A 16251-nucleotide genomic window follows, 5' to 3' on the forward strand; every position below is an offset into this window, starting at 1 on the left:
AAAATTCCCTAAAAGTGGCGTCACAAGTAGATAGGGTACTAAAGAGAGCTTTTGGTACATTGGCCTTTATAAGTCAAAGTATTGAGTATAAGAGTTGGAATGTCTTCTATTGTCTATTGTTATGGTGAGGTTGTATAAGACATTGGTGAGACCGAATTTGGAGTATTGTGTGCAGTTTTGGTCACCAAATTACAGGAAGGATATTAATAAGGTTGAAAGAGTGCAGAAAAGGTTTACAAGGATGTTGCCCGGGACTTGAGAAACTGAGTTACAGAGAAAGGTTGAATAGGTTAGGACTTTATTCCCTGCAGCGTAGAAGAATGAGAGGAGATTTGATAGAGGTATATAAAATTATGATGGGTATAGATAGAGTGAATGCAAGCAGGCTTTTTCCACTGAGGTTAGGGGAGAAAAAAAGGAGGACATGGGTTAAGGGTGAAGGGGGAAAAGTTTAAAGGGAACATTAAGGGGGGGGGGGGGGCTTCTTCACACAGAGTGGTGGGAGTGTGGAATGAGCTGCCAGATGAAGTGGTAAATGCAGGCTCACTTTTAACATTTAAGAAAAACTTGGACAGGTACATGGATGAGAGGTGTATGGAGGGGTATGGTCCAGGTACAGGTCAGTGGGACTATGCAGAAAAATGGTTTGGCACAGTCATGAAGGGCCAAAAGGCCTGTTTCTGTGCTGTAATGTTCTATGGTTCTATAAATGTAGCCAAGAGGAGTTGAAATGTGTCTATTTCAATGCTAGGAGTATTTGGAATAAAAGAGATGAACTTAGAGCATGGATCAGTACGTGGAACTACGATGATGTGGCCGTTACTGAAACTTGGCTGGAGGAAGAGCAGGATTGCTGATGCACGTACCGGAGTTTGTGTTTTAAAAGGAATCGGATGGGAGGTGAGGGGGGGGGGGGGTTGAAGTTACATTACTGCTATATCACAGCTATAGAAAGGCAGGACGCTGCAGAGGGAGTGTCCACTGAGTCGGTGTGGGTGGAAGTCAGAAATAAGAAGGGGTCAATCACTGCTTGGAGTAGTCTATAGGCCCCCAAATAGGCCTTGGGACACGGAGGAGCAGATAGCAGGTAGATTTTAGAATGGTGCAGGAAATACAGGGTTGTAGTTATAGGTGATTTCAACTTCCCTCATATTGACTGGCAACTCCTGACTGCAAGGGGATGGGGCTGAATTTGTTAGGTGTGTTCAAGAAGGATTCTTGATATAGTATGTAGACCAGCCAACGAGAGGAGAGGCTGTACTGGATCTAGTTCTGGGTAATGAACCTGGACAAGTGGCAGACCTCTTGGTGGGAAAGCATTTTGTTGAGAGTGACCACAACTCCCTTAGCTTCAGCATAGCTATGGAAAAGGATAAAAACAGACAAAATAGGAAAGTGCTTATCTGGGGAAGGGCTAACTCTGATGGGGCAAGGCAGGAACTAGCGAGAGTAAATTGGAAACATGTTCAAGGGTGAAAGCACAGAAGTAATGTGGAGGAAGTTTAGGGACCACTTGTGCTGGGTTCAGGATAGATTTGTCCCACTGAGACAAGGAAAAATGGTAGGAAAAGGGAACCATGGCTGACGAAACACGTGAGGCTACTCGTCAAGAGGAAGAAGGAAGCATATGTTAGACATAAGAAGCAGAAAGCAGGAGGGGCTCATGAGAAATATAGGGTAGCCAGGAAGGAACTTAAGAAAGGACTTATGAGAGTTCGAAGGGGGCATGAGAAGGCCTTGGCATGTAGGATTAAGGAGAACCCCAAGGCGTTCTATGCGTATGTGAAGAACAGAAGGATGACAAGAATGAAGGTGGGACTGCTAAAGGATAAAGAAGGCAACATGTGCCAGGAGGTTGGGGAGGTCCTAAATGAATACTTTTCTTCAGTATTCACAAGTGAAAAGGACCTTGATCAGGGTGAGGTCGAAACAGAACAGGCCTGTGTGCTGGACAATGTGGAGATTAAGGAAGAAGTGGTGTTGGATCTTCTTAAAAACATCAAGATTGATAAGTCCCCAGGACCAGATGTTGCTGGGGGGAAGTGAGAGAAGAGATTGCTAGAGCAGTAGCTATGATCTTTGAATCCTCTTTGGCTGCAGAGGAGTTGCTGGAGGATTGGAGAATGGCAAATGTAGTTCCCTTCTTTGAAAAAGGTAATAGGGAGAATCCTGGGAACTATAGACCGGTGAGTCTTATGTTGGTGGTCTGCAAACTATTGGAAACGATTCTTAAGGATAGGATCTACGAGCATTTGGAGAAGTACGGTCTACTCAAGCATAGTCAACATGGCTTTATGAAGGGAAGGTCGTGCCTCACGAGCCTAATTGAGATTTTTGAAGAGGTAACAAAAGAACTTGATGAGGGGTAGGGCGGTAGATGTGGTCTACATGGATTTTAGCAGGGCATTTGACAAGGTCCCCCACGAGAGACTCATCCAGAAAGTCATGAGGCATGGGATCAGTGGAACCTTGGCTCTTTGGATGAAAAATTGGCTTACAGGAAGAAAGCAGAGGGTAGTAGTGGAAGGAAAGTATTCTGCCTGGAGGTTGGTGACTAGTGGAGTGCTGCAAGGATCTGTCCTGGGACCCTGCTCTTTGTGATTTTTATAAATGACCTGGATGAAGAGGCGGAAGGATGGGTGAGTAAGTTTGTGGATAACACGAAGATTGGAGGAGTTGTGGATGGAGCTGTAGGTTGTCGAAGGTTACAAGAGGATATAGACAGGCTGCAGAGTTGGGCAGAAAAGTGGCAGATGGAGTTCAATCAGGATAAGTGTGAGGTGATGCATTTTGGAAGGACAAACCAGAAAGCTGAGTACAGAGTTAATGGTCAGTTACTTAAGAGTGGATGAACAGAGGGACCTTGGGGTTCAAATCCATACATCCCTCAAGGTCACTGCACAGGTTGATAGGGTAGTTAAGAAGGCCTATCAGATGCTAGGCTTCATTAACAGGGGGATTGAGTTCAAGAGTAGAGAGGTCATGTTGCAACTCTACAAATCTCTGGTGAGACCACACTTAGAGTACGTGTTCAGTTCTGGTCACCTCATAGGAAGGATGTGGAAGCTACGGAGAGGGTGCAGAGATTTACCAGGATGTTGCCTGGATTGGAAAACAAGTCTTATGAGGCAAGGTTAGCAGAGCTGGGACTTTTCTCTTTGGAGCATAGAAGGATGAGAGGGGACTTGATAGAGGTCTACAAGATTATGAAAAGCATAGATAGGGTGGATAGGCAGTTCCTGTTTCCCAGGGCACGAATAGCAAACACTAGAGGGCATATGTACAAAGTTAAGGGAGGGAAGTTTAGGGGAGACATCAGGGGTAAGTTTTTTACACAGAGGGTTGTGGGTGCCTGGAATGACTTGCCAGGGATGGTGGTGGAGGCTAAAACATTAGGGGTATTTAAGAGCCGCCCGTACAGGGACATGGATGAAAGAAAAGTAGATGGTTATGGAGTATTGTGGGTTTAGTACTTTTTTTAAAGGAATAAGTGGGTCGGCACAACATCGAGGGCTGAAGGGCCTGTACTGTGCTATGGTATTCTAGTCTTCTAGTGTTCCAGAAGGATGCGCTTTGTGGTGGGATCTGTTGGAGACGGCAGAAGTTAAGGAGAATTATGGCTGGGGTGATGGATGAAGATAAGATGAACCCTGTCCCTGATGGGGTGGTGAGGGCAGATGTGCGCAAAATGAAAGAGATTCCAGTTGAGGGCAGTGTTAATGGTGGAGGAAGGGAAGCCCCTTTCTTTGAAGGAGGAGGACATCTCTTTAGTTCTGGAATGCTCTTTCCACCAGAAAAAGCAGGATCTTCCAGTGGCCGCCCATTTTAATTCCACTTCCCATTCTCATTCCAACTTGTCAGCCCATGGCCATCTCTGTTGTCGTGATGAGGCTGCACTTGGGTTGGAGGAGCAACACTTATTTCTGCATGAACATGGATTCCTTGAATAACCCCCACCCCTTTCACCATTCCCCATCCTCATTTCCTTATCTCACCATATCTTACCTGCTCATCACCTCCCTCTGGTGTTCCTCCCCCTTTTCTTCCATGGCCTTCTGTCCTCTCCTATCAGATTCCCCCTTCTCCAGCTATTTCTTTCACAAATCAATCTCCCAGCTCTTCACCCCACCCCTGTCTGACCTATCATCTTGTGTTTCTACTTTCCCTCCCCCACCTTTTTATTCTGACTCTTCATTGTTTTTTTGCCCTCAGATCTGATGAAGGGACTTGGCCTGAAAAGTTGACTGTACTCTTTTTCCATAGATGCTGACTGACCTACTGAGCTCCTCCAGCATTTTGTGTGTGTTGCTTGTTTATTAATCCTTTTTAGAGATTATTTATCCATACAAAATTATTTTGGTTTCTTGTGTCCTTCCCAAAGCTTGAATTTGCACAGTTAATTGTGAAATAGAATGGTCAACTCTCCTGTAAAGTTCTTGACTTTTGTGATGTATTTGCATCACTTTGCCTTCAGCCACTACTGCACATTGAATTTGATTTTTAAATATTGACAGCCACCTTCAGCATTGGTGACTTTGGTAGTTTAGCCACTGCTTGTGTAGTTATTTTTATTCTGATCAATTCTGAAATTTTTCTGATAAACCTGCCTGATCTTCATGAAGTCTTGTGAGGGGGTGCGAGGACAATGAGTCTCTTAATCAGGAATTCTGTGCACTGATGCACTTAAATTGTTGGTGATGCAGACTGCTGTTCAAGCACTGATAGAATACTGGCATCCTGGTGGTTTACATCCAGAAATGTTTTATCCTGTTAATAATGGTTATTTCTTAGGACCCTAACATCTCCCAATCAAGGGTAAAGTTTGCCAGTTAACTGCTGCCTCTAATTCTGTGTTTTCCATCGAGTAAAGTCAGTGTTGATATTGGATTACAGTATGAGAACCTGGAGCCACAAGTTAATTTTGTACATTTAATTGCCATTTTGTTAAATTTACAGGATATAGTGGGCGTAGTAGAGGTAGGGGAGCAGCAAGATTTTCAGCGCAAGGAATGGGGTAAGCATATTAAAGTGAAGTCTGATTCTGAATTGTTTATAACTTGGATTACTAAAATTGCTTACTCCATTGATGTTAGATTTTCACAACAGAATTTCCTTCATACTTTTCAAATTTTCTGGTCAAATTTAGTGTAATTCATTGTAATTCACTCTTACTGATTATATTGAGAAAGGACTGGGTGCTTCATTGCACATAGACATACATATGGTGCAGAAAGATATAAATGATGAAGGCAATATAAAGGGACTCAGGAAAAACTAGAAAATTGTATTCAGAGTTTTGTTTCTTTTTCCTAAAGCTCTTTGTCCTTTGGTGCTGTGATTCTCTCCATTTATGTTATTAAACACAAATTAAATAATGTTGGTTTTTGACTGGTTATTGTTTAGGAGGTGATGTATTGAAATACATCAATTTTAATGTAGTATATGGCTTGATTCATTTCTCATGCCATGATGTGCAAAACAATATTTGTACTGAAATGCTAATCATTAATAATTCTGGGCCAAGCAGAGAACTCTTGTGGTAGCATCAGAGCAGTTATCTCCTGTTTAAAATGCTATTGAAATTACTAAGTTTGTTTTTGATGGCTGCAGAACTATGTCAATGTGTGTTTGAATCATTTTGTTTACAAAATACATTTCATTGCCATCAAATGGTATGGGGGAATAGAGTGAAAAAGATTCACAATTGCCTATTTTAAAACATGGTTGTATTTTCTCCTTGAAATATGCATTCAATTCCACAGAGAACATTCTGGTTCTGTATAAAACTGTACTTTTAAAATAAATTTTATTAACTTTTACGCAGTGTACATTCAGGACAAGCACCTTAATTTGAGCGATGGATATTCAGCTATGCGCACTGAACTGCTAAAATGGATATATTGATTAAAAGATGAGACTTTTACAATAATGACCACGGACTAAATTCTGCAATTTCAGTATAATTTTTGAGGCCATCAATTTGTATTAGTTTGTTTATGTATTTAAATAGTAAAATATCTATCTCGATCAGCTAAATGTTAATTTATTAAACAATTAAATTAAATGGTAACTAACAGTGAACGGCTTCTTTAAAAATGATTGGAGTATGTTTAAATTTAATCAAACAGTTGATTTCAATTAGTGCTTTTTTCAAATGTACAGAACCTTCAACCCTGCAGACTACCCAGATTCTACAACTGATGAAACATCTGAAATTTGGGAATCAGGTCAAAACAATGGAACGGGTAGGAATATATTTGTTTAAAACATTTTTTTATCTTGAATGTTGCAAAATTTCAGTTTGTTTTGCTGAATTGTGTATGTGTTTGTATCTATTCGTTTTTCAGGTACCTGGCAAAATTCCATGGAGGACTGGGTCAGTGAAGACTGGAATGAAGATGTAAGTATGAGTCACATTTATAAATAAAAATAATTTTAATCTACTTTTTTGCTACTTCAAGATTGCTGGAATGATACAGTTTGTTTATTGCATTTTGCAGAGTCAGTAAAACAGTTATACTTAGCAATGATTAATAGTTTTTGAGTGAATCATTGAGATTCAATTACATCACTTGGTTTAGTTTTTCTCATGTATCCAGGAAATCGCTTAAGTTCCACATGAATGCAGTTCAATCTTTTAGCCAGTTTAGTATGCTGTAGTAAATTTAGTTAAGTTGAAAAATATGTCTTTTGATTAATAACAGCTGTTGCAAATATCTTGTGATTTGACATTGACACCAATATAATCCAAATAGGGAGAGCAAAAGGAACACTATCTCTAATCTGGATATTAAATAACTACATTACACATGGTATTCTGCTAGTGCATTAGTGCTCTGTGGCAGAGCTGTCGTTTCCAGGGGAATGGTAAAAGTAATTACATATTATGTGATCTTTTGAGTTCCTGCAGAGTTGTAACTCATTGAGTTTGTTTGATATTTTTACACAAAATAATAATGTAACTCTAGACTTCCCAATAATTTTGTTGTTTTTTTACTGCATTGAATTTTTAAAGCACTCCCTTGGGTATATTCCCCATTAGATAGGCACATCAATAGGGATGCTGAGAGGAATATGTGCCGAGCATGAGCAAATGGTATTAGTTTAGGTGGTCGCCTTTATCTGCATGGACGAGTTGGGCTGAAGTGCCTGCTTCTGCACTGGATTACCCTGTGACTCAATCAATGTGTTGTGGGTCCAGATTAGATTAGCCGTTATGTGCACACAAGGAACTTTATGCTCTCCACAGCAGAGCCATTGTGCAACGGAGAGTGGTTGACCTTTGCCTTTCTGAAGTCCTATAATCATCTTTTTGTCCACGTTGAGGCTTGGGTTGTTCTCACAGCATTTGACAAGTCTTTCTACCTCCTCTCTGTGTTGGTTCATCATTATTGCTTATGAGGCCAGCCACTATTGTATCATCAGTGTACTTAATGATACCATTTGAGTTGGATCTGGCAATTCGGTCGTGTGTCAGTAGCATGAGCAGGGCTGAACACAGTCCTGGATGGGCAGCAGTTGTCAGTGTGATAGAGATTGAGATGTAGCTGCTAACTCAAACTCAGTGGGGTCTTTCTGTCAAGAAGTCCAAGATCCAGTTACAGACTGTTAATCTCTTTGTAATCTCCTTGCATTCTTTTCTTGACTTTATTCTACTTAGAACTTGAAAAAGAAAGAATAGCCACTTAAGGTAGAGAGATGGAAAACTAGTTCTAAGAAATAAGTTCACCACTTGTTAAAAGCACCTGTGGAAAAGGAGAAGGAAGTGGGTGCAGAGACCCCTGTGGCCATTCCCCTCAGCAACAGGTATACCCCTTTGGATACTGCTATGGAGGGGGTGACCTATCTGGGCCAGGCAGCAGCAGCCAGACCAATGGCACTGTGGTCGGCTCTGAGCCTCAGAAGGGTAGGGTGAAGTCAGGCGGAGCAGTAGTCATAGGGGACTTGATAGTTAGATAGGAGATCCTGCAGTAGCTAAAGATGCACCAGTGTGTTGCCTCCTGGGTGCTAGGGTCCAGGATGTCTCTGAGCAGTTGCAGAATATTCTTGAAGGCAAGGGTAAGCAGCCGGAGGTTGTGGTACATGTTGGTACTGTTGACATAGGCAGGAAAGGTGTAGAGGTCCTGCACAGTAAGTTTAGGGAGTTAGGAAGGAGGCTGAAGAGCAAGACCTCCAGAGTGGTAATCTTCAGATTTCTCCCAGTGCCGCAAGCTAGTGAAGGTCAGAACAAGAAGATAGCGCAGATGAATGAGTGGCTGAGGAGATGGTGCAGAGGGCAGGATTCAAGTTCTTGGATCATTGGAACCTTTTCTGGGGAAAGGGCGACCTGTACAAATATCCTGGGAGGGAGGTTTTATAAAGCTATTAGAGAGGGTTTAAACTAGATTTGCAGGGAGGTGGGAACTGAAGTGAAGAGGCAGAGGATGCAGCAGTTGGTGCAGAAGTAGTGACAGCTTGTAGGGAGTTTATGAGGAAGGATAGGCAGATGATAAAGCAAAGAAGCACTCAGCCAGATGGTTTGAGATGTGTCTATTTTAATGTAAGGAGTATCACGAGCAAGGCGGATGAACTTACAGCATGGATCAATTCGTGGAACTATGATATTGTGGCAATTGCAGAGACTTGGATGACTCAGCTGGCTGCTGAGTGTGCTGGGCTGTGGATGTTTAAAAAAGGGCAGGGAGGGAGGCAAAAGAGGTGGGGAATGGCATTGTTAATCAGGAGTAGTACCATGGCTACAGAAAAGGAGGAATTCATGGAGGGATGGTCTACTGAGTCATTGTGGGTGAAAGTCAGAAACAGGAAGCAATAATTCTACTGGGTGTTTTTTTTATAGACCCCCCCGCCCCCCCCAATAGTAACAGACATCAAGGAACAGTTAGGGAGGCAGATTCTGGAACAGTGCAATAATAATAGGGTTGTTGTGATGGCTGATTTTTAATTTTCCTAATATGAACTGGCATCTCTTTAGAGCAAGGGGTTTAGATGGGGTGGAGTTTGTTAAGTGTGTTCAGGAAGGTTTCCTGGGAAATGAACCTGGGTAGGTGTCAGATCTTTTGGTGGGAGAGCATTTTGGAGGTAGTGATCACAACTCTATCTCCTTTACCATAGCACTGTAGAGGGATAGCAGCAGAAAATTTGGGAAAACATTTAATTGGGGTAGGGGAAATGTGATGCTATTAGGCAGGAACTTTGGAACATAAATTGGGAGCAGATGTTCTCAGGAAAATGCACGGCAGAAATGTGACAAATGTTCAGGGAACATTTGCAGGGCCTTCTGCATAGGTTATGTTCTATTGAGGCAGGGAAAGGATGGTAGGGTAAAAGAGCCATGGTGTACAAAGGATGTAGAAAATCTAGTTAAGGAAACAAAATCTTAGTAAAGGTTCAAGAAACTAGTTAGTATTGGAGCTCTAGAAAATTTCAAGGGTGCCAGGAAGGAGCTCAAGAATGGAAATAGGAGAGCTAGAAGGGGCCATGAGAAGGCCTTGGTGAGCAGGGTTAAGGAAAACCCCAAGGCATTCTTCAAGTATGTGAAGAACAAGAGGTTGAGAATAAGACCTTTCAGGAGTGAGAGTGGAAATGTGCATGGAGCTGGAGGAGATAGTGGAGGTACTAATGAATACTTTGCTTCAGTATTCACCAGTGAATAGGACCGTGGCAATTCTGGGGATGACTTACAGCGGACTGAAATGCCTGAGTGTATAGACATTAAGAAGGAGGATGTGCTGGAGCTTTTAAAAGGTATTAAATTAGATAAATTGCCAGAACCAGACGAGTTATACCCCAGGCTGCTGTGGGAACTGAGTGAAGAGATTGGTGAGCCTCTGGTAATGATCTTTGCATCATCAGTAGAGACAGGAGAAGTACCAGAGGATTGAAAGGTTGCAAATATTCCCTTGTTCAAGAAAGGGAGTAGAGGTGACTCTGAGACCAGTGAGTCTTACTTCAGTGGTGGGCAAGTTGTTGGAAAAGATCCTGAGAGGCAGAATTTATGAGCATTTGGAGAGATAATCTGAATAGGGATAGTCAGCATGGCTTTGTCAAGGGCAAGTCATGCCTTACGAGCCTGATTGAATTCTTTGAGGATGTAACAAAAGACATTGAAGGTAGAGCAATGGATGAAGTGTATGAATTTCAGTAAGGCATTTGATAAAATTCCCTATGTGAGGCTCATTCAGAAAGTAATGAGGTATGGGATCCAAGGAGACTTTGCTTTGTGGATCCAAAATTGGCTTGACCACAGAAGGTAAAGGGTGGTTGTGGATAGTTCGTATTCTGCGTGGAGGACGGTGACCAGTGGCGTTCTGCAGGCATCTATTCTGGGACCCCTCCTCTTTATGATTTTTATAAATGACCTGGATGAGGAAGTAAAAGGGCAAGTTTGCAGATGACACTAAAGTTGAGCGTTGTTGGAGGTTACAGCAGGACATCAATAAGATGCAGAACGGCTGAGAAGTGGCAGATGGAGTTCAACCCACATAAGTGTGAAGTGGCTCATTTTGGTAGGTCAAATATGATGGCAGAATATAGTATTAATGGTAAGAATTTTGACAGTGTGGAAATTCAGCGAGGTTTTGGGATCTATGTCCATAGAATACTCAGCTGTTCTGCAGGTTGACAGTGTTAAGAAGGCGTATGGTGTGTTGGCCTTCAACTATGGGATTGAGTTCAAGAGCTGTGAGGTAATGTTAAAGCTAAGACCTTGGTTAGACCCCACTTGGAGTACTGTGTTCAGTTCTGGTCACCTCATTTCAGGAAGGATGTGGATACAATAGAAAGAGTGCAGAGGAATTTACAAGGATGTTGCCTGGATTGGAGAGCATGCCTTATGAGAACAGATTGAGTGAACTTGGCTTGGCCTTTTCTCTTTGGAGCGACAGAGGATGAGAGGTGACCTGATAGAGGTGTATAAAATGATGAGAGGCATTGATTGTGTGGAAAGCCAGAGGCTTTTTCCCAGGGCTGAAATGGCTAAAACACAAAGGGGCATAGTTATAAGGTGCTTGGAAGTAGGCACGGGGGATGTCAGAGGTAAGTTTTTCACACAGTGGTGGGTGCGTGGATGCACTGCTGGTGACGGTGGTAGAGGCAGATGCAATGGGTTCTTTCAAGAGACTCTTAGGTACCTGGAGCTTAGAAAAATAGAGAGCTATGCGGTAGGGAAGTTCTAGGCAGTTTTTGGATTAGGTTACATGGTCGGCACAACTTTGTGGGCTGAAGGGTCTGTAATGTGCTGTTGATTTTTTTAATGTTTTTTGACAACCAGAATAAAACCTACTTATGTCCATTTTTGACTGATACCTTGAATACTTTTTGAAAGATCTTGAAAATAGGGATTTGCAGATAGATAGCTGTGCTTTCCCCCTTAGCAGATGGTAGTGAAATCAACTTATTCCAAATAAAGATTTGAATCATAGGCTTTCCTAACAAGTGATCAGTTAAATGGTTAGTTTAGTTGTCCTTTAGGGGAATTTAATGGTGTGCGTTTAGAAACTACTACTGTCTTAAAATTACGTTTGTGGGCATGAATAATCCTTTTACATGTGAATTTTTTAAAAGCAGCTTACAGAAACAAAAGTATTTACAGCCTCCACTGTTGCAGGAGTGGACAACCAATCCATACCTGGATCAAGGTATGAAATGTAGTCTTTCTTTTGCATTGATTAACCACTAAATATGCATATTATTCTGAAATTTCTGGATTGTGTAAGATACTGACATATATATTTTAAAATGACCATTGAAATTTGGAATGGCAGTATGATATCAGTTGTGAATTGATTATTGTGATTATATATTAATAGTTAATTTCAATGGCCTTCTGAATATGATTTGAAACAGGCACTGTAAAGGCAATTGAATTCTGATTTTTAGCTAACAAATTTCCTTTAACTTCATACATTTATTGCTTTTACTTGAATTAGCTTTTGAAGTAATTTAAAATAAAACCAAGGTTCAAGTTCAAGATTTTCATTTTTCACTTGCAGCAGTATTTTGCTGATAGCTAAGTTGATTGCATTATGTCCAAGAAGTAACCTTTTCACATAACTCACTGCATCTACTAAATGACTCTTTATTTTTTTAATGATACTTCAGAAATTAAGATTTTTATTTTTTTTTTTTAAATAATCTGCATTTTGCAGGTTTAGTTAAGATACATCATTAATGCTTGTTTGGCTGCAGCAGCTATGATCAAGAGCATTTATAGAAAATGATCTGCATTGTGCTCCTGAATGGGTTGATAAACATTAAACTAAAAAGCATCTTTAAGAAAATCTGATGAACACAATAGTAAATCAATAAAAACATTTGTATTCCAATTATTGTTTGCTTTTGGGATAGAATACTTTTTAGTCTTTCCTTCCCCTTACCTATCTGTAGCTAAATTGTCTTGTTTCTTTACCAATACAAAAGTAATCGCAGACAACGTGTAGTTCTACATGTTAACTTCCCTCCACCGAATATTCTGTTTGTAAGGTTTTCAACATACTTTATTTTAAAGATGACTTAATTTTGTGTGTCTGTGTGCCTTCGTTGCTTCTGTTTTACTCAATGGCTAATATTTTGACAACAGAATCAAACAATCTTGAAGAATGCCCACTATCCTCTTGCTTTTCCTTGCTTGGACTTTTATGTAATACCATGCTGATTAGCATGTGATTTAATAAGATATTGCACTGAACTTGATGGTTGCAAATCTTTTTCATTTATTAAAATTATTTCCCTAATTTTAAAGGAAAGCACAGATTTTCATTTTGGATAGCTATGTCAGGATTATAAAACCAGGCTTTTAAACAAAAAAGAAATTATCTTGAACCTAAAATGTTACTAGTGCCTCCTGAATCCATTTGCAATCCTTGCAGAACCTGTTAAAAGGTCTGAAAATAAATTTATCTTTTTTTAAGCACTGATCTAGCAACATTGCTTCAAAAGCCTTCAACTGGTACTGTAACAGAAAACAACTCGAGTGAAGCACCCCAACAGGCACACCTCTCTCAGTCACTGGTGTTCACTAATTCCCAACATGATGATCCAATTTCATCGGTGGAAGGAAACTCCAATGCTGTGAATTCCTACTCTCAGAATCTGGTAAACCAAAAGAAAAGGCAAAATTGCTATATTTTGATATTTATTTTCTGTATAAATTAGAACAACTTCTAAAATGGCATGATAGACTTTTCTATGTTCTGTTGGAGTTGTTTTCTCATTCAGAACAGGTCTTCTGCAGCACTTGGGTTTGACCTTCTATTTTCTTCTAATCAGAAAATCAAGTTAAGCATATTCCCTTGTTTGGAATCTACAAATTTCCCCCCCTTTTACATCTGGAGCAAAATGCTGCTTTGCTTTTTTTGGTTTATCATTGTCTTCCTAAATGTAGGAAGTTTTGATCCCATTAGTTTTATGTTGTAAGGCTTGTATTTCTGTAGCAGAAACATTTCTTTGTTTTTATTTTGTGTGACTAAGAAGCTAAGGATGCAAGTGTTGGTGACACTGTGTTACTAATTTTCCACTGATGGACTTCAGCAATGACTTTGTCCAGGATAAATTCAAGAGCTTGTATTAGAATGAATAGAAGTGGGCCCTGGACCAAAGCAGAGTTTGTCCTTGAGGGACACTTCCTTAGTACCAAGTGCTCCATTCTCAGTAAAATAAACTTGAGCTTCATCATTTTGTCCTTTCATTTAAGGATCCCCCCAAAGCATTTGGGAAGGGGTGGTTGTTTTGACTCATTGAACATACATATGGACTAAGCTTCTGAGCAAAAATAAGATAAATTTATTATTCATGTGAGTACCATTCCAGGTGCTGCAAGCATGATTTTATTGCTTTTATTCTAGTTGCTGCTGCTAGTCAGTCAATTCCTTGATTAAATCTGCCTCAGAAAGAAATTGAGTTCAACCTTGTTAATGAATTTTGAAAGAAGACGGTCTGAAGCTAAACTGCAGAACCAACACTTGTTTTTAGAAGTTACATACTCAGTTTGGCTGTTTAGCATAAGCTCAGACTTCCAGTATTATCCTTGCTCTGAGTTTAATGAACTCTTTTAATAAATGTATTTGCATATTTCAAATAGCTATGCACAGAGTAGCTTGGTGACTAGTTTTGTGCGCAACATAAATTTAATGAGAAAGGTGAAATATTGAAATTACATTGATTGGAAGAAAAATATTCTACTTGCCAATCAAATTGAAGCAATGGTGATAATGATAAAATTTTATTCTCTCTTCCAAACTACTCTGCTTTGAAATTTACTGCAATATTAAACCATTAAACTAAATTTAAACTTTATTGTTAATATTGAATTTTATATTGATTATTTAGTTTTCTTTTCAGAAAAACAAATTCTAGGATGGCAGAAACTCAGTTTGAAATTTTTTTTAATATTTAGTCATTATGAACCAGAAAATTGCAATGCAGGCTGGATACATAAAAGAGAGGGTAGAAGTTGTTTCTGTCACTGAGAGGGGCAAACTACTGAATAGCTAATGGTTACCTAGGCTGTGTGATAGCATATACAGAAATTTAAAAGATTAGCTTTATTTTTGTCACATGCAAATTGAAACTTGCAGTGAAATGTCATTTGCATCAATAACCAGCAGAGGCTAAGTATTTGCTGAGGACAGTCCGTAAGTGTCATCATGCTTTCAGTGCCAACATAGCATTCCCGCAACTTCCTCACCCTAATCCACATGTCTTTGGAATGTGGGAGGAAACTAGAGGACCAGGAGGAACCCGTGCGGTCGCAGAGAGGAATTACAAACTCTTTACAGAAGCCCATGCTGCTTGTTATGTTGTTGCTATTATTATTATTATATTATACATATCCATAGAGTAATATAAACAAAAGAATAGAGTTAGTCTTAATTTTCTTTTGCTGAAAAGTTTACAATTTTGCCATGTATCCATTTCCAATTTGTTATTTAGTGCATATGTTAGGTTAGTAAATGATGATGGTTATAGTGTAACTTCTTACTCAATGGGCAAGAGTTAGTCTTTAGGTGTCTACACTAATCACTTCATATTCTTTTGTTAGTAAATTCTCTTGTAAAGGAGTGGTCCTTCATTTAGCAGAGAATGCTGATACATTATTGCAAGGGTCCATTCCGAAGTGGAGAAGTATCTCACATGTTATTTTTGTATCTACGTTTTTTCTTATTCTATAAAAATCAAGAAGTACTAAACTATGGTGATAATTTTTAAGCTCTTGGCACAATACAGTAGGGGGCGGTTTAATATTAATTAAACAGTTTATTTCTGCCACACTACTGTTTAGCAAATCTTCAGTCTAATCTAAATACAGAATATTTGTAGCTTTACTGAAACAAGTCTAACCAGCAGTTATATTTGAGTTTTGAATAATAACTTGTATCTATAATAAGTTCTTGCCATCAAGGTATAGACTTATTATTCTTTTGTAAATACACAATTATCCATAAGAATAGGTCTCCATATTTACAAGGCTTTCAGACTAGGAAGCCTAGCTATGTAATACAATAAATATGAATATTTTGCTTGCTTTGAGCATATCTGCAATGATTAATGTTGTAGTTAAAATAAGTTCATAGTGACATATAGGCTTGCTATTAAAGCTGGCCTGTTACAAGTTTTCACACAAGCAATATTTGCAGTGCATGAGAGTGGCAGATTCATGTGCTTTTGATACTCTTATCACTGCAATTTCCCTAAAACATTAATGTTATTCAGTGGTATATATTTATTTGTGGTAGCCATTATATTGATGCAGAACTAATTGGTCTTCTCAGGGTAGTCATTGCAGTATCTTTATAATTACAGAAACAATTTTTAATTTAACTGTTCATCCTGTAACTTTGTCACCTAAATGCATCTTTAAGTTAACTTTTTTTCCGGAAAGAATTGATTGTCCCTTTAGAAGGTTAGATCATTTGGATGTTTTTAACTATCTGAAATAGCAACAGAGTACATTGGTGCAGTTCATATTAATACAGAGAAAGTACTAATTGTTGGTATAATAAGCTATTAAAGTACTTAATGATAAAGCTAGTCATTACTTCTTAAATTATGATGCCTAATCTATCAGGAGCTCTCAATAGTACTTGGTCCTTGTTTTTTTAAGGAGGGGATGTTTTCTTTGCATGTGCAATTAAATTTTGATATTGGCTAACTTTGGGTGGTTAGGCCTGGTATGATGTGCCATATCGTCTGCCAAATATATGAATGCTATATTATAGGCTTCTGGATAGAGCTACCTGTTACTTGATTATTCAG

General features: G+C 39.4%; 1 protein-coding gene across 5 annotated transcripts in view; it reads left to right on the forward strand.

The window, feature by feature from the left end:
* The window catches only part of ubap2a (ubiquitin associated protein 2a), a 107110-nt gene that overhangs the window by 32739 nt on the left and 58120 nt on the right, over window positions 1-16251 (forward strand). For 3 of the 5 annotated variants that reach the window (XM_073064208.1, XM_073064210.1, XM_073064211.1), the window contains exons 7-11: window positions 4957-5014; window positions 6163-6245; window positions 6348-6400; window positions 11563-11636; window positions 12909-13092. In XM_073064208.1, the coding sequence (XP_072920309.1) occupies window positions 4957-5014; window positions 6163-6245; window positions 6348-6400; window positions 11563-11636; window positions 12909-13092 (452 nt within the window). The remainder of the gene's footprint in view (window positions 1-4956; window positions 5015-6162; window positions 6246-6347; window positions 6401-11562; window positions 11637-12908; window positions 13093-16251) is intronic. The other 2 variants (XM_073064209.1, XM_073064212.1) reach the window with 1 other exon arrangement.

This window comes from Hemitrygon akajei, chromosome 13, assembly GCF_048418815.1.
Source record: "Hemitrygon akajei chromosome 13, sHemAka1.3, whole genome shotgun sequence".
Taxonomy (NCBI): Eukaryota; Metazoa; Chordata; class Chondrichthyes; order Myliobatiformes; family Dasyatidae; genus Hemitrygon; species Hemitrygon akajei.